The 20,535-nt window shown below is 56.8% G+C and overlaps 2 protein-coding genes across 3 annotated transcripts in view; one reads left to right on the top strand and one right to left on the bottom strand.

Annotated features, from left to right (window-relative positions):
• Positions 1-10,146, top strand: part of NOS3 (nitric oxide synthase 3 (endothelial cell)) — a 26,127-nt gene extending 15,981 nt beyond the window's left edge. For both annotated transcript variants that reach the window (XM_011984351.1, XM_011984352.1), the window contains 13 exons: positions 2,573-2,640; positions 3,036-3,152; positions 3,249-3,423; positions 5,056-5,188; positions 5,315-5,393; positions 5,524-5,711; positions 6,228-6,400; positions 6,707-6,917; positions 7,009-7,096; positions 7,849-7,970; positions 8,726-8,874; positions 9,213-9,407; positions 9,561-10,146. In XM_011984351.1, coding sequence (XP_011839741.1) covers positions 2,573-2,640; positions 3,036-3,152; positions 3,249-3,423; positions 5,056-5,188; positions 5,315-5,393; positions 5,524-5,711; positions 6,228-6,400; positions 6,707-6,917; positions 7,009-7,096; positions 7,849-7,970; positions 8,726-8,874; positions 9,213-9,407; positions 9,561-9,728 — 1,866 coding nt within the window. In that variant the 3' untranslated portion in view covers positions 9,729-10,146. The remainder of the gene's footprint in view (positions 1-2,572; positions 2,641-3,035; positions 3,153-3,248; positions 3,424-5,055; positions 5,189-5,314; positions 5,394-5,523; positions 5,712-6,227; positions 6,401-6,706; positions 6,918-7,008; positions 7,097-7,848; positions 7,971-8,725; positions 8,875-9,212; positions 9,408-9,560) is intronic.
• Positions 10,147-10,695: 549 nt separating this feature from the next.
• Positions 10,696-19,970, bottom strand: ATG9B (autophagy related 9B). Its single transcript, XM_011984356.1, has 14 exons — positions 19,354-19,970; positions 19,161-19,204; positions 18,918-18,982; positions 18,505-18,666; positions 16,639-16,780; positions 14,070-14,824; positions 13,752-13,902; positions 13,366-13,545; positions 12,557-12,793; positions 12,212-12,345; positions 11,959-12,055; positions 11,644-11,767; positions 11,418-11,559; positions 10,696-11,251 (listed from the first exon to the last, which is right to left on the bottom strand). The coding sequence occupies exons 1-13, from the start codon at positions 19,898-19,900 to the stop codon at positions 11,432-11,434; spliced, it is 2,766 nt and encodes a 921-aa protein (XP_011839746.1). The 5' UTR covers positions 19,901-19,970; the 3' UTR covers positions 10,696-11,251; positions 11,418-11,431.
• Positions 19,971-20,535: the final 565 nt, after the last annotated feature.

Genomic DNA, 20,535 nt, shown 5'->3' with positions numbered 1-20,535 from the left:
AGCCGGGCGAGGTGGCAGGCGCCTGTAGTCCCAGCTACTCGGGAGGCTGAGGCAGGAGAATGGCATGAACCCGGGAGGCGGAACTTGCAGTGAGCTGAGATCCGGCCACTGCACTCCAGCCTGGGCGACAGAGCGAGACTCCGTCTCAAAAAATAAATTAATTAATTAATCAATTAAATTAAATAAAACTGTCAAACAGCAAAGCAAATTAAACTGCCCTTTAAGATCTGTGCAGTTCAATGTATGTAATTTTATGCCAAACTTTTAACAAATCTAGGAATACAGCTCACAGAAAATGGGGTATATTCACTAAAATATGAACAGGAATATTTACAGCAAATTTGTTTGTACTACCCCACACTGGAAACAATTCAAATGACCATCGACAAAAACGGATAAATTCTGGTATATTCAAGTGCCATATCGCACTAAGTGTGAACAAAAGACAACCACACACAACAATGCAGGTGAATCTCAAAAAAATGTGAAGAGAAAAAAAAAGCCAGACCAAAGAATACACACTGTACTACAGGATTCACTTTATATAAAATTCAGAAACAGGCAGAACTAATCCATGGAGTGAGAAATTGGGAGAGGAGATAGTCACTGGGGTGGGGGTGGCAGTGACAGGAAGGAGGCACAAAGGTGGCTTCTAGGATGCAGGTAATGTTTCTTTTTTTTCTTCTCTTTTTCTTTTTTTTTTTTTTTGAGATGGAGTCTCATTCTGTTGCCCAGGCTGGAGTGCAATGGCGTGATCTCGGCTCACTGCAACTTCTGCCTCCCCGGTTCGAGTGATTCTCCTGCCTCAGCCTCCCGAGTAGTTGGGATTACAGGTGCCTGCCACCATAGCCAGCTAATTTTTGTATTTTTAGTAGAGACGGGGTTTCACCATGTTGGCCAGGCTAGTCTTGAATCCCTGACCTCAGGTGATCCACCCGCCTCAGCCTCCCAAAGTGCTGGGATTACAGGCGTGAGTCACTGCACCCAGCCATGGGTAATGTTTCTCGATGGGATGCCGGTTTCACAGGTGTGTTCAGTTTATGACAACCTATAGAGCTGTACATTTACAACATGTGTGCACCTCTGGACTTGTGTTGCACGTTGACAAAACATTCAAAAATGAAATTCAAATCACGCTTGCTAACTCTGGCAAACCTGGGAACCAGCACCCAGAGGCATCTGCAGTTGAGCACCAGATAGATGCTGTTCCTTCCAGCTTCCTTCCCCTGGGAGGTCCGCTTCACGCCGCTTCGTCATGGCATCACAAACAGGGCCATGGTCTTCTGAGAGGGCAACCTGCACAATGTCTGCTAGTGACCAGGACACTGCCAAAGGAACTGAGAGTTTGTCCACCCATGAAATCCACTAAAACAGGAAAGATTTGCCCTAGCCATTGCTACCTGGGACTGAGGAAAGAGCCGTGCCCTCCCCTGCAGCTGCAGGATATCTGCCTGCCCCAACAAGTGGGGATTCGGCAACTCCACTTCTAAGGATTACCCAGCTGAAGCATTTAAAAGTGGGAGCGAGGCACAGGTACAAGGGCGTTTGAGGGCGCATTGTTCCCAGACCACCCAGCTGCCCTTCAGTCTCAGTGAAGTACAATGTAGCCTCTAAAAAGAATGAGGTCATGTTTTGGGAAGTCCAGGCAGGAGGATTGCTTGAGCCCAGGAGTTCAAGGCCAGACTGAACAACACAGTGAGACTCCATCTCTTCAGAAAATTTAACCATTAACCAGGAGTGGTGTCACAAACCTATAGATCTAGCTACTAGGAAGGCAGAAAAATCCTTTAAGCCCAGGAATTCGAGGTTACAGTGAAATATGATCGAGCCACTGCCTCTCAACCTGGGCAACACAGCAAGACCCATATCTAAAAACAATACTACTTAATTAGGTCAATATTGTTGTATTGGCCTGGAGGGATGCCTGCAATAAATTATTGATTAAAGGCCGGGCACGGTGGCTCACACCTGTAATCCCAGCACTTTGGAAGGTCGAGGCAGGCGGATCACAAGGTCAGGAGATCGAGACCATCCTGGCTAACACAGTGAAACCAGTCTCTACTAAAAATACAAAAAAATTAGCCGAGTGCGGTGGTGGGCGCCTGTAGTCCCAGCTACTCGGGAGGCTGAGGCAGGAGAATGATGTGAACCCAGGAGGCAGAGGTTGCAGTGAGATCGCGCCACTGTACTCCAGCCTGGGTAACAAAGCGAGACTCCATCTAAAAAAAAAAAAAAAAATTCTTGATTAAAAACAAGGAAGTATAGTATGGTACCACTTTTATTTTTAAAAAATACTATAAATATGCACATAAGTTCAAGGAAAAAGGGCTGGAAGGTTAACATCTGTCAATGGTGCATATGCCTGGAGGGAAGATGGGGTGGTCTTTATTACTTTTCACATTTCTGTAATGTCATTTTTCAAAAACATCAGATCGCTTTTGAAATTTTCAAAACAAACAAAAATTAAAAGTTACGAATCAATAATAATGAGGGTCAGCTGGTACAGTTTTAAACTTCTGTGTTGTTTGAAATGAAACAAAACTAACCCTGATGCAAACGCTCCCCTCGCCAGAGCTTTGCAGCTGCCCTGATGGAGATGTCCGGTCCCTACAACAGCTCCCCTCGGCCGGAACAGCACAAGTGAGTTGGCTGAGAGTTTGAGGGGGCTGGGGGAGCTGAGGCATTTGGAGACACAAACAGAAAGCGGGTCTGAAAAGCCCTCCCTCTGTGCCTCGACTTGTTTTCCCACCAAAAGCCAGGGTTCTAGGATGCCCTCCCTTCCAGGCTGGAATGGCAGTCCAGACCTGCCTGCTTCTGAGAGCCGAGACAGTCCTGAGGTCTTCAGAGATGGGGGTGTGGTGTGGCAGGGCCCCAGGCTCAGAAGCCCCTGGGATGCTGGCCCTCAGCCCCTCCCAAGGGCAGGGCCTTTCCTGTCCCAGAGGCGGAGACCCTGAGGCTGTCCCTGGGGCTGCGCCTGGGCCTGGGATGTATCTCCAGGGCCCTGTGACAACCTCATCTTTGTCCTCTCTTGCCAGGAGTTATAAGATCCGCTTCAACAGCATCTCCTGCTCAGACCCACTGGTGTCCTCTTGGCGGCGGAAGAGGAAGGAGTCCAGTAACACAGACAGTGCAGGAGCCCTGGGCACACTCAGGTCGGGGCCTCACCAAGAGGGGTGCAATGGGTGGGCAAGCTGCCTGGGCAAACGTGGGCTGCAAAAGGAGCTCCAGTGACAACCCCTGCACCCCAGGTTCTGTGTGTTCGGGCTGGGCTCCCGGGCCTACCCCCACTTCTGCGCCTTTGCTCGTGCGGTGGACACGCGACTGGAGGAACTGGGCGGGGAGCGGCTGCTGCAGCTGGGCCAGGGCGACGAGCTGTGTGGCCAGGAGGAGGCCTTCCGCGGCTGGGCCCAGGCTGCCTTCCAGGTGAGCCTAGCCCAGCCCCTGTTCTGACTCCTCCTACCTGGGATGCCTCCTCCAGCCTCACTCTGTCCTGATTCTGTCTGGTTCTTTGGTCCCTTCCTGTTCCTCCCAAAATCCACCCTCATCTCTCCATGGCATAGCCAGCTTTTCTGGGTCAGAGGCAGAGGACGATGTGGCCCTGCCGACCACAGGGAGTGCCTAGCCCAGGCAGAAGTGCAGCCGAAAGCGAGCAGGCAGGGCCCTGGCAGGAGGGAGCTTCAGCTAGGCACAGGCTGGGCCTCATGAGTGGGTGCACAAAGGGAGGGGGTGCAGGGCAGGCCACCCCACCCAGGATGGGCAGGATGGAGGGAGAAGGAAGGGACGGAGAGAAGGTCAGACAGAGGCAAAGGCTGAAGCTGAGGCCAGCACAGAAGCCACAGGAAGTCAGAGGCCAGACAGCCTGGGGCGGTGCCTGCACCACAGAACTGGTCCGGGGCCAGGCAAGCAAGCTCAAGGAGAGGTGGGTCCCTGGGAGCCATGGCTTTTTAAGCCTGGGCTTCCTCAGGGGCAGCACTGCCTGTCTGGGGATCATGTCTGCAGTTGACAGGGGCTCGGTCTCCCCAGTGCCACACTGTTCAGGGCAGTGCTGCTCCCCCGGGGCCCAGGCTGGAGCTCAGCAGATTTGCCTTGACTGGAGGAGGAGGGCATCCTAGAAGGAGAGGGAGAGGAAGGGCTACCTCAGGGATGGGGAGGTCAGGCTGCAGAAACACATAGGCCCCGATTGGGAAGAAGGGAACGGAAAATAAGACTTAAAGAATTTAAACAAAAAGAGCCATTGGAGCGGGACGAGACCACATCATAAGGTTTTGGGAATAGGACTTTAGAGGTGTAGGATCCATTACAGCATCACTGAACCAGAAGCAGGAAGGCTGAGCTAAGCAGAGCATCAACAGTGGAGATAGGAAGGAAGGGAGGGAGGGAGGGGGCCGAGGAAGGAAGGCAGAGATACAAGACTTCACACGCACCACAAAAGAAAGATTAACGGGACTTGGTGATATGAGGCTCAGCCAATCACAGGTGAGCCCTGGATTTCAAGCCTGGGAATGGCCCAGCAGTTTTCCAGCTGTGTGCCTGACAGGATCCACACCCCCCCTAGGGGTCTGCCCCGTGGGATCCCCTCTGCCGCCCGAATTGTGCGTCCCTTCCCAGGAGCACTTACTATCTGCACGCCCTTAGCGTTCCGTAAAGTATCTCATCTAATCTTCACCAGAACACAATGAGGTGTAAAGATGGGGAAACTGAGGCATGTCACTCTAAGTACGGGAGTCGGAATTTGAATGCAGGTCTGAACACACAGATGCCTTCACAGAGCTACTGTGTGCCAAGCACTGTGCTTCTCGGGTCACGGGATTAACACTCACCAGATAAGGAACGATGCACCATTCAGGACGTGCAGAGGAGGCGCCAGCTGGGTCCCTGGGCCCAGCGGCGAATCCATGAAATGGGCTGGCGGAAAAGGTGCTGTCGTTGGCGCAGGCCTCAGCCACTGGGGCTGCCAACCCCCCAGGAGCAAGACGCAGTGAAGCCGCCCTGGCTCCTCACTACGTCGCCCCCTGGTGGCGGGAGGTCCTCAGCCCTCACCGGCCTATCCCGCAGGCCGCCTGTGAGACCTTCTGTGTGGGAGAGGATGCCAAGGCTGCTGCCCGAGACATCTTCAGCCCCAAAAGGAGTTGGAAGCGCCAGAGGTACCGGCTGAGCGCCCAGGCCGAGGGCCTGCAGTTGCTGCCAGGTGGGCCCTGGCCTCATCCTCACCCGGCTGGTTCTCAGAGGACCCCATACCCCGGGACTAAAGTACTCAGGGGCCAGGCCCTGCTCCCTGGTTCAGGCTGCCTCATTTGCCCCTGCCCACCACCAGGTCTGATCCACGTGCACAGGCGGAAGATGTTCCAGGCTACAATTCTCTCAGTGGAAAACCTGCAAAGCAGCAAGTCCACGTGAGGACGACGGCTTTACCGCCCCCCAACCCCTGTCCTGCACACCCCGACCCTGGACCCTCCTCCTCCTACATTCTCCCACCCCGACCCCTCTCTGACTCCCCATAAGTGCCCCTCTCCCCACCCCCAGGAGGGCCACCATCCTGGTGCGCCTGGACACTGGAGGCCAAGAGGGGCTGCAGTACCAGCCGGGGGACCACATAGGTGTCTGCCCACCCAACCGACCCGGCCTTGTGGAGGCGCTGCTGAGCCGCGTGGAGGACCCGCCTGCGCCCACCGAGCCCGTGGCAGTAGAGCAACTGGAGAAGGGCAGCCCTGGTGAGGGGCAGCCTGGGATGCAACAGGGCACACCAGCCCCATGCCCAGCCCCACCCCCAACCCCAGGCCTCCAGGAGCTCAGGCCCTGGGGGATGGCCACCTCCTCCACAGCTCAGCAGGTGGGCTCAGAGCTGGCTGTGCTGCTCACTGCCGGGCTGGCCTTGTTGCTGGACCATCCCCACACCCTCAAATGCACCCCCACCAAAAGGCTGTCCCTTCCCTCGGGGCTCCTCTCCAAAGCTCCCCTGGCAATCTAGCTTGCTCTGGAGCTGGCAATGGGGCTATTTGCTGCCACATCAATGCCTGGGCTTTAAAATAAGGGGGTGGAGTCAGAGGCAGAGGAGCCCAGACCAATCCAGTCCAGCCAGAGGCCCCCACACAACACACTGAGGCTACCCAGACAGGCCCACCCCGCTGCTCAAGGGCAGGCTCTCTAACAGTCACCCAAACACATCAGCCCAGGTACTACAGTTCTGCTGGGCCCTGTCCTCAGCGGTCGCTGTGCACCATCCCCAGGTGGCCCTCCCCCCGGCTGGGTGCGGGACCCCCGGCTGCCCCCATGCACGCTGCGCCAGGCTCTCACCTTCTTCCTGGACATCACCTCCCCGCCCAGCCCTCAGCTCTTGCGGCTGCTCAGCACCTTGGCAGAAGAGCCCAGGGAACAGCAGGAGCTGGAGGCCCTCAGTCAGGTTGGGGGCCACCCCAATAAGGCACAGGGGCTAGAGAGACGGGATGAACTGGGGGAGCCCCAGGGGCAGGAAACCTCCATGCAAGGTCCCCCCGGGACTTTCTTCTGGCTGACATGCACTGGTGCTTTAACACCCAGCTCCCCAGGGAGGAATTCATGGCTGTATTCTCCAGGTCTTACAGAAAGCTCTATTGGCCTGAACTAAGGAGGGAGAAACCCTAAAGAGGCTCAGCAGGGGAGGGGACAAGAAGGGAGGTCACTAGGAAGGGCTATGAGGCCCCCAACCCACTGCATCCTGCCCTGCCAGGATCCCCGACGCTACGAGGAGTGGAAGTGGTTCCGCTGCCCCACGCTGCTGGAGGTGCTGGAGCAGTTCCCTTCAGTGGCACTGCCTGCCCCACTGCTCCTCACCCAGCTGCCTCTGCTCCAACCCCGGTACTACTCAGTCAGCTCAGCACCCAGCACCCACCCAGGAGAGATCCACCTCACTGTAGCTGTGCTGGCATACAGGACCCAGGGTGAGGCAACGAGCAGGAGCAGGCCTGGCCACAGCGGGGGTGGGACTGGCCCCTCTCTGGTCCTTCACCGGCCTCTCCTTCCCACCCCCAGATGGGCTGGGCCCCCTGCACTATGGAGTCTGCTCCACGTGGCTAAGCCAACTCAAGCCCGGAGACCCTGTGCCCTGCTTCATCCGGGGGTAAGTGAGATGGAGGACTCGGGGGGGAGCTGCCCAGGGTCAGGGTGGCAGCTTTGGTGAGCAGTAAGGAGTGTCACTGGTGAGGGGTGTCACAGGAAACAGGAAGGAGCTCTGTAACATGTCAAGGATGTGGTGTCATTAGGTCACTTCAGAACTCTGGTTAAGCTTTGACTCTCTCATTCATTCAGACTCAGAGTCCTGCCCTGAAACTACAGCTCCCAGAGCCAGAGCTTGGATCAAACCGGCTGGCCCTGTGGCTTTCTGAAAGCTTCTGTATTCCTCTCTATGTCCCTGGGCTGTCTGATGTTGGGCAGCATGGCACCTGGGAACTACAGTCACTAAATCCTCACTCAATCCAGGGAGAACTACTAGTTAGGGTTAAGACCACCCTTGGCCTTAGTGTCACCAAGAACTCAAAGAAGGTGAAGTTTTTTTTTTTTGTTTGTTTGTTTTTGAGATGGGAAGTCTCTTTATGTTGCACAGGCTGCTCTTGAACTCCTGGGCTCAAGCAATCCTCCCACCTCGGCCTCCCAAAGTGCTGGGATTACAGACATGAGCCACTGTGCCCAGCCCAGAGTTCTTTTAATAAACCCATCATGCTTCCTATGAGCCAGACACTGCTTTAAGGACTTCATGAATATCAACTTATTTATCAGGAGAGCCTGGTTCCTCCTCGCTCCATCCACCCTGCATGGTAAGAATGGGGGAGCAGGGATGGCAAAGGGGACCTGATGGAGTGTCTCTCCTGCCAGGGCTCCCTCCTTCCGGCTGCCACCTGATCCCAGCTTGCCCTGCATCCTGGTGGGCCCAGGCACTGGCATTGCCCCCTTCCGGGGATTCTGGCAGGAGCGGCTGCATGACATTGAGAGCAAAGGTGAGGCTGGCGACTAAAGGACTGACTGGAAGGAGTCACACAATCTAGGGACAGAGCAGTGGGGCTGGAAGGCAGGAAATAGATAGGAAAGAGAGAGCAGGAAACAGAGGCCACAAAGCTGAAAAGACGCTCCTGAGACCAAGGGGAGGGCAGGTACTGAAGGCAAGGGCTGGGCCCTGTGTGTCTGGCTTCCTGGTGCCTGGCACATAGTAGGTGTTGACTGGATTAAGGACAAAGGAAAATAGAATTTTCGAAGGGATTAGGGCTAAGACTCAAAGAAGAACTAACTGCCCAAGGTGGATTCTTGACTGTGCCAGAGCTGACCAAGGTCTGTCCAAGACCTAAGGATGCTACAAGGTGTTCAGATTGAGCACAGGGTGCCCAGGGTAGTCTGTCAATCAAAAGAAGAGGGCTGTGACTGGGAGGAGAGTTAAAAGTGTGGGAGAATATGAAGTGGGAGCAGGGAAGGGGACTCCGATGTAACACAGTGCAAAGGGCATGGAATTCTGAGTCCCAAGCCGCACATTCTAGCGCAGCTCCACCAGGGGCCACCACCTCACCGGGGCTTCCCTTCCTTCTGTAAATCAGGGCTGTGCAGGGTCTCTGTGAAAGCATTCTGCACCCTCTTGGAGATGAAAGTAATAGCTTCAGCCCAAAACGCTGGGCTGACAGGCTGGGCGAGGGTGGCTAGTGGGGAGGTCCCACTAGCACTGTGCCTCGGAGAAGGGCCTTCCCAAGCGCGGGGTTGCTTGCAGGGCTGCAGCCCACTCCCATGACTTTGGTGTTTGGCTGCCGATGCTCCCAACTCGACCATCTCTACCGCGACGAGGTGCAGAACGCCCAGCAGCGCGGGGTGTTTGGCCGAGTCCTCACCGCCTTCTCCCGGGAACCTGACAACCCCAAGGTGTGAGACCCTGAGCGCGCAATGGTAACCTGAAGATAGGGAGAGAGGGGAGGACTCACACTATCCAGCGGAAAGCACCAACCATGGCCCTCCGTGGCCTCCCACGACCACTCAGCCACCCCTGCACACTCTGGCCCACCCTCGTGTACCGGCCCCTCTAGGCCCGCTTCCCCCCCGCCCCGCCCCTTTGGCTCTGCCCTTCTTGACACCGCCCCAGGGCATGCAGGCCCCACCTGGCCCGCTCTGTAGACTTTCACGCCCAGGGCCAGCCAGCAGCCCCGGGCTGCGCCCCCGCGCCCACCCCCACCAGGGCCCGCCCTAACCCCGCCTTCCCGCAGACCTACGTGCAGGACATCCTGAGGACGGAGCTGGCTGCGGAGGTGCACCGCGTGCTGTGCCTCGAGCGGGGCCACATGTTTGTCTGCGGAGATGTCACCATGGCAACCAACGTCCTGCAGACCGTGCAGCGCATCCTGGCAACGGAGGGCGACATGGAGCTGGACGAGGCCGGCGACGTCATCGGCGTGCTGCGGGTGCGGAGGGGCGGGCTGGGAGCGGAGCGGGCCTGAGGCGGGGAGCGGGCCTGAGGCGGGCAGCGGGCCTGAGGCGGGGACCAGGCCCCGGGCGTGCGGGGTTCCTACCAAGGTATCCGACGGGTTCTGATCCACTGCGCTCTTTTACGCCAGGATCAGCAACGCTACCACGAAGACATTTTCGGGCTCACGCTGCGCACCCAGGAGGTGACAAGCCGCATACGCACCCAGAGCTTTTCCTTGCAGGAGCGGCAGCTACGGGGCGCAGTGCCCTGGGCGTTCGACCCGCCCGGCTCGGACACCAACACCAACGGCCCCTGAGAGCCCCCTGGCTTTCCCTTCCAGTTCCGGGAGAGCGGCTGCCCCACTCAGGTCCGCCCGACCAGGACCAGCCCCGCTCCTCCCCTCTTGAGATGGTGCCTTCCGACATCTGTCCAGAGGCTGCAAGGATTCAGCATTATTCCACCAGGAAGGAGCAAAACGCCTCTTTCCCTCTGTATGCCTGTTGCCTCTGGCCTGGGTCCGCCTAAATCTGGAAGGCCCCTCCCAGCAGCGGTACCCCAGGGCCTACTGCTACCCGCTTCCTGTTTCTTAGGCGAATGTTAGATTCCCCTTACCTCTCTCAGGAGTATCTTACCTGTAAATTCTAATCTCTAAATCAAGTATTTATTATTGAAGATTTACTGTAAGAGACTGTGCCAGATGTTACGAGAACTACTAAAGTGCCTAACCCAGCCCATGTGGATTACAATTTTTTTTTTTTTAAAGGGAGTCTCACTCTGCCACCCAGGCTGGAGTGCAGTGACATGATCTCAGCTCACTGCAACCTCTGCCCCCGAGTTCAAGTGATTCTCCTGCCTCAGCCTCCCGAGTAGTTGGGATTACAGGTTCCTGCTGCCGCACCTGGCTAGTTTTTGTATTTTTAGTAGAGACAGGGTTTCACCATCTTGGCCAGGCTTGTCTTGAACTCCTAACCTCGTGATCCACCTGACTCAGCCTCCCAAAGTGCTGGGATTACAGGCATGAACCACTGTGCCCGGCGTGGATTACAATTATCAAATGACAAGATTTCTGTTTTAACCTGTGCAGTTGTGGGTATGTGGCGGGGAAAGGGGTCATTCTTTTGACAGAGAGTCCTACATGCCACTTGACCCTGCTCTCTAAAAACATGGTTTCCAGCCAGTCTGGGCTGCTCCCCCGTGCAGTTCTCAGGCTGGTGATCGAGAAGGCAGGTGCAGCACTCAGCTGCCAGGAGCGGGGGCTGCCAGAAACAAGAGTCACAGAGATGTGCAACAGCCGTGAGCAAGCTTTACTGCTTATTTCATACAGGATGGGAAGCCACACCCACTTCCTCAGACATCACACCGGTGCTGAAGTCCAAAAACATCAGCCCTCTCGTCTTTCCACTCACAAGTCCCCATCCCCTGCAAGCCCCAGGGAACTGAAAGTGCGCTGGCAGCCGCCAGTGTGACGAATCCACAGCCTTAAAGTGCACCTGCCTCACTGTCACCCTTCCATGTAGCTTGGCCTCATCCTTGACCTCTGTCCCCTACCTTGAGGAAACTCGAGGACTTCTTCCCAGGCAACTGCTCCAGGACACACTGCAGTTGGGGGTGTCTCCCCTTATCCCTTCCGGGTGGGGACCATCTCTAAGACTTGTTTCCAGATGCCATCAGCATCTCCTCTCCTACCTTTTCTCTGTTCTCAGGGCGAGTTCCTCACTGACTCCCAGGTGCTGCCCAACTAAAGCACCTGGGCCTGTCATCTATGGGGCCTCTAGCAATGGCTCCTTGTGTTCTTCCACTCCACCCTCCAATCTCCTGTGGCTGCGGAAGCCAGGGTACCTGTGGGAGGAGATGGCTCTTGGCAAGCAGTGCAGGGGTCTAGGTTCCAGAGATGACCACCCCACATCACCCCAAATTCCCACCATCGCTCCCACTGCTTCAAGTCTGACTCCGAACCAACTACCTATGCAGTTGTTTTTCCCTCCCCTCACAGGGCAATACTGACCCTGAGGAGTCGTCTCAGTCAGTGCAAGAGGCCTCATCAGGCTCCTTCTGGGTGTCTGTTGTCGCCTGAAACCCTCCAGGGAACAGATTCCGGGCCCTCTGGGTTCCCCACTGTTGTCTGGGGCTGGAGGCAGGACTGGAGCCTGGTGACAAAGGCCATCAACTGGGCATTCCTTGATGCCCAGTGTCCATCAGGCTCTATCCCCTGCAGGCCCCACCCTCCTCACCATCACTTGACCAGGATGGCTTCTCCTCATCAGGCGAGGGTGGCTGTGAGGGGCTGGAGTAGGGCCTGGACAGGACGGAGGCTGCAGCCTCGCCCCACGGCTCCTGCTGCTGCTGCTGGTGAAGCTGCATGGAAAGGAGAAGGAATGAGGGCCGCCCCCAAGGAGGGCAGGGCCAAGCGCCTGGACTAGAAGCAGAGGGCTTTTCAGCCTCCTCCTGCGACTCTGCTAGACCCTTCCGTAGACTCTACCCCGCCTCAGTCTCCACGTTGTTCACCAGCCTTCTCCCCACATTTCTCCAGGCACTGCTCTACTCACCTGGTGCAGGTAGATGGCATGGAGACTCATCTCGGCAGAAGCAAGTTCTGGGAGCTGGGCCAGCTTCTGGCCCCCAGTGCCTCCTGGGGACACAGAGCTGGAACACAGCATGAAGCAGGTCAAAAGACATTACCTCCTCCCGCCACACCCCAGAGGGCTCCCCTTCTGAATCCCCGCAACAGTGCCCCAGCTCCCTGCTCCTAGAGGATCAGCCCAGCCCCCACACCGCTGCAACTCAGTCTCCACTCCTTACCTGGGGTCCTGGGCAATTCGGGAAATGGAGGCGAGGAGGCTGGCTGTGGCTGCAGCTGGACAGGGGGCTGTCGGGCTCAGATCCCTCGGAGGCAGGAGAGGGTGCACGAAGAGGTTGGCCAGGAAGGCCTCAGGCTAGGTGTGAGAGGAGAGGGAAAGCCAAAGAGGGAGTCAGAAGAGAGGACAGAAAGGGAGTGGGGAGGAAGGGGAGGCCTGAAGAAGGCAGGAGAGCAGGCTGGGGGCGGGGCCGGTGAGGCAGGTTATACCTAAGGTTAGGCTAGAGGGGAAGGGTTTGGAGAGGAGTTGTGGAGGTGAGGGCAGAAGGGGAGGCCAGGCTTTCACTCACCAGGGGCGAGGTGCAATTGCTGAGCACCCCCGGGGTGGGGGGGCTGCGAGCCGAGGTGGCGCCCCAGGCAGCTGCATCTTGTTGTACTCGGCCCCAGAGGTGCCCAAGAAACTTAGAGCTGTGCCCTGGGGGGCGCCAGAGCGGATGCACCAGGGAGAACCGCATCAAAGAAAGCTCAGTCTTGCCATCCTCCGCACGCTGAGACAGCGAGGCCTCAGTCTGTCCCGCCGAGAGCCACTGTGAGCAAGGATAGTCTTTCAGGTGCTAAGAACACTGAGCCTTATGGGGCCAGGTGGGACAGGAAACACTGCCCCATCTTCCATGTGAAGGAAACAGACCACAATGGGGACTTGTTCACCCTCATCCAACAATAAAACAGCGGAGCAGAACCTGGGTCTAGACCCAGCTCGGGGATAGGGCTGAGCCTCAGTGCTTTGCCCAGGGTGATCCTGACAGCCTTGGTCCAGGCACCAGTCCTTACTCAGCCCCACCCATGGGCCAAGCCCATTCCTTGTCCCCGAATGGTCTTTGCTCTCATTTACTGACGTTACTATGTGCCAGCAACTCCATTATGGGCTATACAGACATTATCTGTGTCATCACAAGCCTGGCCTTGGCTGTGCTCTGGAGGACACATTGCCATTGTCGCCATCTGACAGATGAGGGCACGAGGGCACAGGGAAGGGAAGTGACTTGCTCAACGGTACAGGTAGCAAGCAATGGCGCCAGGGCTGGAACCCAGGTCTGCTCCGAGAGGCAAGCAAACGCCCACCCAGCCCAACCCCCCAGGGCCAGGGGACAGCTCTGACCTGAGGGTGGCCGTGGCGCTTCACATCCATAAGGGCAAAGGAACAGATGTCCCCAACCCCAGCCACATCCACAGTGAAGTGATGAAAAAAGTCGATAATCTCCAGGGCACGAGGGCGGAACCAGAAAAGCAGAAACAGCGGGGTGAGGAGCGGGGACAGGAGCTCCTCCAAGAGGGAGACCTGGGGAAGCAGCGGTGAGGCTGAGCAGGGGTCGCTGAGGGGCCCACGCACGTTATCAGGACCAAGCAGCCCTCAGCGACCCTCGCCAGGGCAAGAAGCCTCCCCACCCAGTCACTCCCTAGACTCCTGGGGTAGCCCGTTTGTCCAATGCCCTCTGCGAAGACAGACCCCACAACTTCCTCCTCAGCCGTCGCGCCCACCCTCACCGCTCGGTACTGCAGCAGCTGCGCCATCTGCCGGTACGCGCGGTCCCTGCCACCGGGGCCAGGCTCCTCCGGGAGGTAGTGCATGTGGGCCAGGGCGGTCTGCAGAAGCTGCGGCGCACGACCCTGGCACTGCTCTTCGGGAATGAAAGACCTGAAAGGCGGGATCCGTGCGGGGAAGGGGCTTGCGGTTAGGAGGACGCGCAGTGGGATGCAGGGCTGGAGGGCCCCAATGTTGGGAGAGGTAAGCGGGGGAACCTCCCATGGCCCCAAATCAGAGAAACCCACACACACCACCTCCCCGAGCATCTGCCGTCGCACCTGGCCACGGTGGCGGTGACCCCAAGCGCGGTCATGGCGGTGAGCACGTGCTCCACTGCCAGCACGTCCTCGTCGTAGACGGTGAGCACAAGCAGCGCGGCGAAGAGTGCGCCCGCGAAGAAAACGATCTGGCGGGCCAGCAGCGCGCGCAGGGGCGCGGGGGGCGCAGCGGTGCGCAAGAAGGCGGCGGCGGGGCGGTAGGCGCGCGCCAGGCGCGCGCGCAGCTCGTGCGGCAGCTCGTTGAAGTGGCGCAGCTGCAAGCGCGCCAGGCGGGACCAGCCGCGCGCCCCAAGCGCGCCGGGCTCGCGCCGCAGCAGCTCCACGTGGCTATAGAAGGCGTGCAGCACCTGCCAGGCCAGCACCAGTGGGCTCAACGCCAGGTTCAGGGCGGCCAGCAGCAGCACTGTGCGCCCCCAGCGCGCTGCCAGGGCACCCCGCTGGTCGCTGCGCTTGTAGGCGTGCGGCAGCTCCCAGCCCCCGCGGAAGAGCGAGAAGGGACCGCGGAAGAGCAGCAGGTCGACATTGAGCGCCAGGCCGCGGCTGAGGAAAGCGGCACTGCCTCCCCAGGGTAGCGGGCAGCGGGCCGGCAGCAGGCCCTTGTTGGCCAGCGCCACCTGGTAGTTGGTGTAGCGCAGGATGCGGTGGTGGACGTCCAGCTCCGTCAGGGGCCGCGGCTGCACGCACAGGCCCCCGCTCTGCTGCAGCGCCAAGAGGCGGGACTGCACCTCTGCCCAGGGAACCGAGCTCAGCTCCTCCTGAAACGGGCACTGATGAGAGCCAGCGACCCCCATTCCTCTACACAGTGATGCTCAAGCTCCACACCCCTAAGTGTGTGGCCTGAAAACCCGCAAACTGAGTTTGCGACCACAAACTCGCCAGGGCCAAGCTACATGCCTCATCGTCCCCCTCTCCCACCTTTCCCTTTCTGCCCTCCCTTAACCCTGTCACTAAAAAGGGCACACCCTACTGCCTTCATCCTCTTCTAAACTGCCCTGTTCCTCATCATCCCTGCCATTCATGTGGCCAGCAGTCATGTCGTCCCTGGCGACGCCTCCAGGTGTTGGACCTAGCTTCTCAGCTCCTTAAAGGGCCTAAGGCCCCCTCAGTTGTACACACAAAACAGAATGGCTGGCCGGGGGCGGTGGCTCACACCTGTAATCCCAGCACTTTAGGAAGTTGAGGCAGGCAGATCGCCTGAGCTTAGGAGCTCGAGACCAGCCTGGGCAACATGGTGAGACACTGTCTCTACTAAAAATACAAAAAAAAGCAGGGTGTGGTGGTGTGCACCTGTGGTCCCAGCTACTGGGGATCGGAGGCTGCAGTGAGCTGATATCGCAGCACTGCACTCCAGCCTGGGTGACAGACCCAGACCCTGTCTCAAAAGAAACAAAACAAAAAAACAAAAAACCAGAAAGTCCAGCAGTTCATGGGAGAACCTCTCCTTCCCGTTTCCAGTGCACCCACCAACTCTGGAACAGAATCCTCCCCACCTTTTGCCTGGGCATGCTTTATACTCCCAGTCCCACCCAACTCCGGGCCATTTTCAGCTCTGTCACCAGAAGCCTTCCCAGGACCTGGGCTATGTCCATGTCTGGCAGTGGGGCATTGTCCGATCTCATTTGGAGGCTGCAAACCTCACTTCAGCCCAGTTTCACTCAGCTTTCCCAGTCCAGGTTAGTCAAGTCCCCCAGGCTGGCCTCTCCAGTCCATCCCAGTGTCTTCCCTTCCCTTCCCCTGGAAGGAACAGGGGAGGAGGGGAAAGAAGGGAAGAGGAGAACGAGACGGGTGAGCAGTCTCCTGCCAGAGCCGATCTGAGGTCCAGCTTCCGCTCTCACCACCTCTACTTCCCTGGCCTCCTCCCTCCCCCCGGCTCAGGGGCCTTCTAAGACCTCTCCCCTTGCTGCACATAAAGGCTGTGCAGAGGGCTCCGGACCTCCCAGGGGAGCAAGGGAAGCAAGCTGCAGAAGGCTACCTTCGAGCTGTGCCTCAAAGAAAGAACTTAGATACAGAGGAGGGAGGAGCAGACTCAAGATAGCGAGGAAACAAAGGGCAGAGCATAAGCAGAGGACAGTGACAGGCCAATGCAGTGTTTTCCTGCAATGGTGGGGGGATGGCTTTGATGGCTCTGTTTTAGGCTGGTGGGGTCCATCTCCCTGCTGCAGCCTCCAGAAGCTCATGGCTTTTCCCCACCTTCCTGCACTGGGGCTTGGAATGTGCTCCCCTCCCCTCCTGTCCTGCCCTTCCAAGCCCAACCCAAATGTCTCCAGCTCTGAAAAGTCAGATGACCGTCCCTTCTCTAAGCAATGTTTTTAGCACAAACATGTAACTATATGTCATCTTATATGAGCCATCTAAATAAACTAAACTCCCTTAGGGTAAGGGCCATGCTCTCTAAGTGGTGGTAGCCCCCTCCTGACATTATTCTGGGCTTAGAGCAGGTGTCAATAAGGCGTCATTCTTTCTGCCCTCTTTCCAGTTGGCCCTTCTATCTGTACAGTCCCACTTCTTCCCCTCTCCTCTGTCCACCCTTTCATGGCACCCTCCGCACAGACACAGCCACCCAGCTCACCGGGGGGATGTGCAGGGCCTCCCTGTAAAACACCTGGATGTCCCAGTAGCTGAAGAGGTTGCAGACTGAGCGAAGCAGTTGGACCAGCCAGAAGCCCACAGCCAGGACCAGGAGGAGGACGAGCAGCGGGCTGGAGCGGATCCTGTATGGGGTTGGGTGGGCAGTGAGGGAGAAAGGTGGGCGCCTGAGAAACAGGCAGACCAGACTTCGGGAGCGAGGAAAAACTGTCACGAGGAGGGGGATCCAGCTAGACCAGCAGCTCTCAAAGTAGGGCCTGGGGCTGGGGCGGGGAGCTGAAGTGGCCCCTCACAAGTGTGTCAAACTTCTTCCAAATAATACTAATGCTTTCTGATGTTTTCATTCTTGTTCTCTGAGTGTGCAGTGGAGTTTTCCAGAGGCTACAAGACACGTGAACATGTCACATCACACTGACAACTGATGAAATGTGTGCTCGTGCACTTTTTTTTTTTTTTGAGATGGAGTCTTGCTCTGTCGCCCAGGCTGGAGTGCAGTGGCACAATCTCAGCTCACTGCAACCTCCGCCTCCCGGATTCAAGTGATTCTCCTGTCTCAGCCTCCAGGGTAGCTGGGACTACAGATGACCGCCACCACACCTGGCTAATCTTTGTATATTTTAGTAGAGACAGGGTTTTACCATGTTGGCCAGGATGGTCTCTATCTCCTGACCTTGTGATCTGCCCGCCTCGGCCTCCCAAAGTGCTGGGATTACAGGCATGAGCCATCGCGCCTGGCCGCACTCTTACATTTTAAAGTTGTTCTCAGCTATGATTTCCTTCTTTTTCTCCTTTTTATTGAAACAAGGTCTCTCTCTGTTACCCAGGCTGTAGTGCAGCAGTAGAATCATAGCTCCTATCTCCCTGCCAAATAACGGCCCAGGTCTGGTATAGTTATTTGGTTGGTTGGCAAAGCGAACATTGCAATCCATGCATTCAAGGAGGAAGGTTGGGAAGGCAACAATGAAAATGAATCGTCTGCTGGGAGGAGGAGGGTGTAAGGACGCTGCAGTGATCAGACAGTCACTGTCTTAGCCTCCTGACTAGGCTTAGCTCAGACTGCAGGTACGCACCACCAAGCCCAGCTAATTTTTATTTTTATAGAGATGGTGTCTCACTTTGTTGCTCAGGCTGGTCTCAAACTCCTGGCTTCAAGCAATCCTCCTGCCTCAGCCTCCCAAAGTGCTGGGATTACAGGTGTAAACCACTGTGCCTGGCCTAATTTTAATTTTTTATAAGGTAAATTGTAGATGGACACGACTCCCATAAACAAAAGCTCTTTAGGGTTCTCAACCAATTTTAACTGTATTAAGATACACTTAATACACTTTAATTAAGATACACTTAGCAGGCCGGGCACAGTGGCTCACGCCTGTAATCCCAGCACTTCGGGAGGCCAAAGTGGGTGGATCACCTGAAGCCAGGAGTTCCGGACCAGCCTGGCCAACATGGTGAAATCCTGTCTCTACTTTAGAAAATACACGTGGTGGTGCACACCTGTTATCCCAGCTACTGGGGAGGCTGAGGCAGGAGAATCGCTTGAACCCAGGAGATGGAGGTTGCAGTGAGCCTGGACCTCACCATTGCACTCCAGCCTGAGCAACAAGAATGAAACTCTGTCTAAAAAAAAAAAAAAAGATACACATAATACACTTTAAGTACAACTTAATACAACTTAAGTACAACTTAATACACTTAAGTACAACTTAAAGTGTATTAAGTGTATTTTTGGTCCTAAGACCAAAAGCTTTGAGAACTGCTGATCTAGATCACGGGACAAAGTGGGGCTCCTGTCTACTCCTCTACCCACTTCTCATGTTTCACCCCAGGGTCCCACCAGGTTTTCACTCACCTCTCAGCACACTGGGCTGAGGGTAGGATGGCATCTGACAAGGTCACTTTGCTGTGGAACGGCCCAGGTCTCGTACGGTTACTTGGTGGGTTGGCAAAGAGAACATTGTAATCCACACATCGAAGGAGGAAGGTTGTGAAGGTGACAATGAAAATGAATTGTCTGCCAGGAGGAAGGGGGATGCCAGGATGCTGCAGTGATCAGGGACAGTCAGGTGGGCTCCTGCCCCGGCCCCCAGAGCAGCCCATGGTTATCCTCCCCCACCCTGCCCCTGCCACCCTGCCCCTGCTGAGCCCCTGGGCTGCTTGGGAAAGTGTGGGATGGAAGCAACTGGTACAATTAAGGAAGCAAAATGACAGGAGGAACCCATGGGCCCAGGGGACCAAGTTCCGGGCCCGGGCTAAGCGTCTTACCCCAACTGGAAGACATCCTCCAGCAGGATGCAGGCAAAGCCATTCCGCTGGTGGTAGCTGTAGATGTGGACGCATGTCAAGGAACAAGCCTGGGGCACAGGGGGGCCTCTCCTGAGGACGCCTCCCCTCAGCCCCAACACATCTCCCACCCATGACACCCTCATGGAGTCTCCCTGCCAAGAACAGTGCCAGCTCCAAGGGGACCTTCCCATGCCACCTCTGCAGGCCTAGCACAAAGGATATCTTGGTGAAGAAGCTGTCCAGGTTCTGGATGTGATGCCAGGAGCCTGGGCACAGAGGGGAGAGTGTCGGCCCCTGGTATGTGATCAATTCTCCATGTTCTCAACCCACTGCCAGAGGCCCAGCCTGCGGTAAGTACTGGAGCTCCCAGGCACCACTAACCTGCTCCCACCCCCACCCACACCCACACACATACCGCAGAGCCCTTCAGGGACATGAAGCAGGGGTTGCTGCTCCTCCCCGTGGATGGGTGAGTCTTGGGACCCCTCAGGGTCACAGTCCTCCAGCCGCTCATAATCCTGTTCAGGGATCAAAGGGCCTACCCGCAGCCCAGGAGAGTCCTGGGGGCACTGGTGTGAGGGAGGGGGAGTTGCCGAGGCCAGGGGTGGGGTAGAGTGGGATCCCCAGGAGGGAGATGCAGAGGCAGGTGTCATTGCAGGTTGAGCCTGTGTTGGGGGGGTGGCTGGGGTGGGGAGAGCACTGTGGCAAGGCTGAGCCCCTGTCCCCTGTAGCACTGAGCAAGGGGGCCTTGGGGTGGGAGGGGAAAATGAGGAGGGGGAGCTTCTTGTATGAGGGGCAGGGGACAGAGAGAAGATGGAGATCCTCCCTCCCCCAGGTCCCCGGCATGAAGGAGGAGGAGGAGGTGGCAGTGGCATGGGGAGCAGGGGCACTGATCCAGGCCCCAGGTCTCCCCACCGCCCCAGCCGCCCTCTTCTCCCCCCCCAGCCTATTTGGCTCACCATCAGGCCACAGCTTCTCCAGAAAGGTTGGAAGGATGGGAGCTGTTGCTGCTTCCACAAAGGTCTGTGACGCTGAGCTGGGACTTCAACAGGAACAATGACAATAACAATACTAGGTGACTCAGCCTAGGCAGGCCTCAGGCGTCCCAGCTCTCAGTCACCTGTCTCATCACTCACACCCCTTCCAGGGCAACCTGAGGCCAAATCCCTCAGGACCTGAGAGGGGCATCAGTTTAAGAGTGAGGGGCTAAAGAGCACATTGAGATGAGAAGATTCCTATTATCTCCATCTTCCGATCTTGAATGAATGAAAGATAAAAACAGCAGCAGCCAAAATGACAAAAGCGAAAAGCAAAGTCGTGTTAGAGCCAGGTGTGGTGGTATGTGCTTGTGTTCCCAGCTACTCAGGAGACTGAGGTGGGAGGATGGCTTGGTGCAGGTTACACTGGAACAGTATGAGTTACAGTGAGCTAAATCTAGCCACTGCACTCCCACCTGGGAAAGAGCCTGCCCTCCCACTCCCCCCCGCAAAATATCCTATTAAAAGATTGTAGCTGGGCGCAGTGCCTCACACTTGTAATCAATCTCAGCACTTTGGGAAGCCGAGGAAAGAGGATTGCTTGAGGCCAGGAGTTCGAG

This window comes from Mandrillus leucophaeus, unplaced genomic scaffold (assembly GCF_000951045.1).
Source record: "Mandrillus leucophaeus isolate KB7577 unplaced genomic scaffold, Mleu.le_1.0 Scaffold266, whole genome shotgun sequence".
NCBI classification, from domain to species: Eukaryota; Metazoa; Chordata; class Mammalia; order Primates; family Cercopithecidae; genus Mandrillus; species Mandrillus leucophaeus.
The sequence above is the reverse complement of the archived record's forward strand: the minus strand, read 5'-3'. Positions and strand labels throughout refer to the sequence as shown.

Coding starts and splice junctions, on each gene's coding strand:
- ATG9B (XM_011984356.1), bottom strand. CDS start 19,900: ATGGTGAGCCAAATAGGCTGGGGGGGGAGAAGAGGGCGGCTGGGGCGG. Junction 14,825..16,638: donor AGGCCCTGCACATCCCCCCG/GTGAGCTGGGTG, acceptor TGCCCGTTTCAG/GAGGAGCTGAGCTCGGTTCC. Junction 12,056..12,211: donor CGAATTGCCCAGGACCCCAG/GTAAGGAGTGGA, acceptor GCTGTGTTCCAG/CTCTGTGTCCCCAGGAGGCA.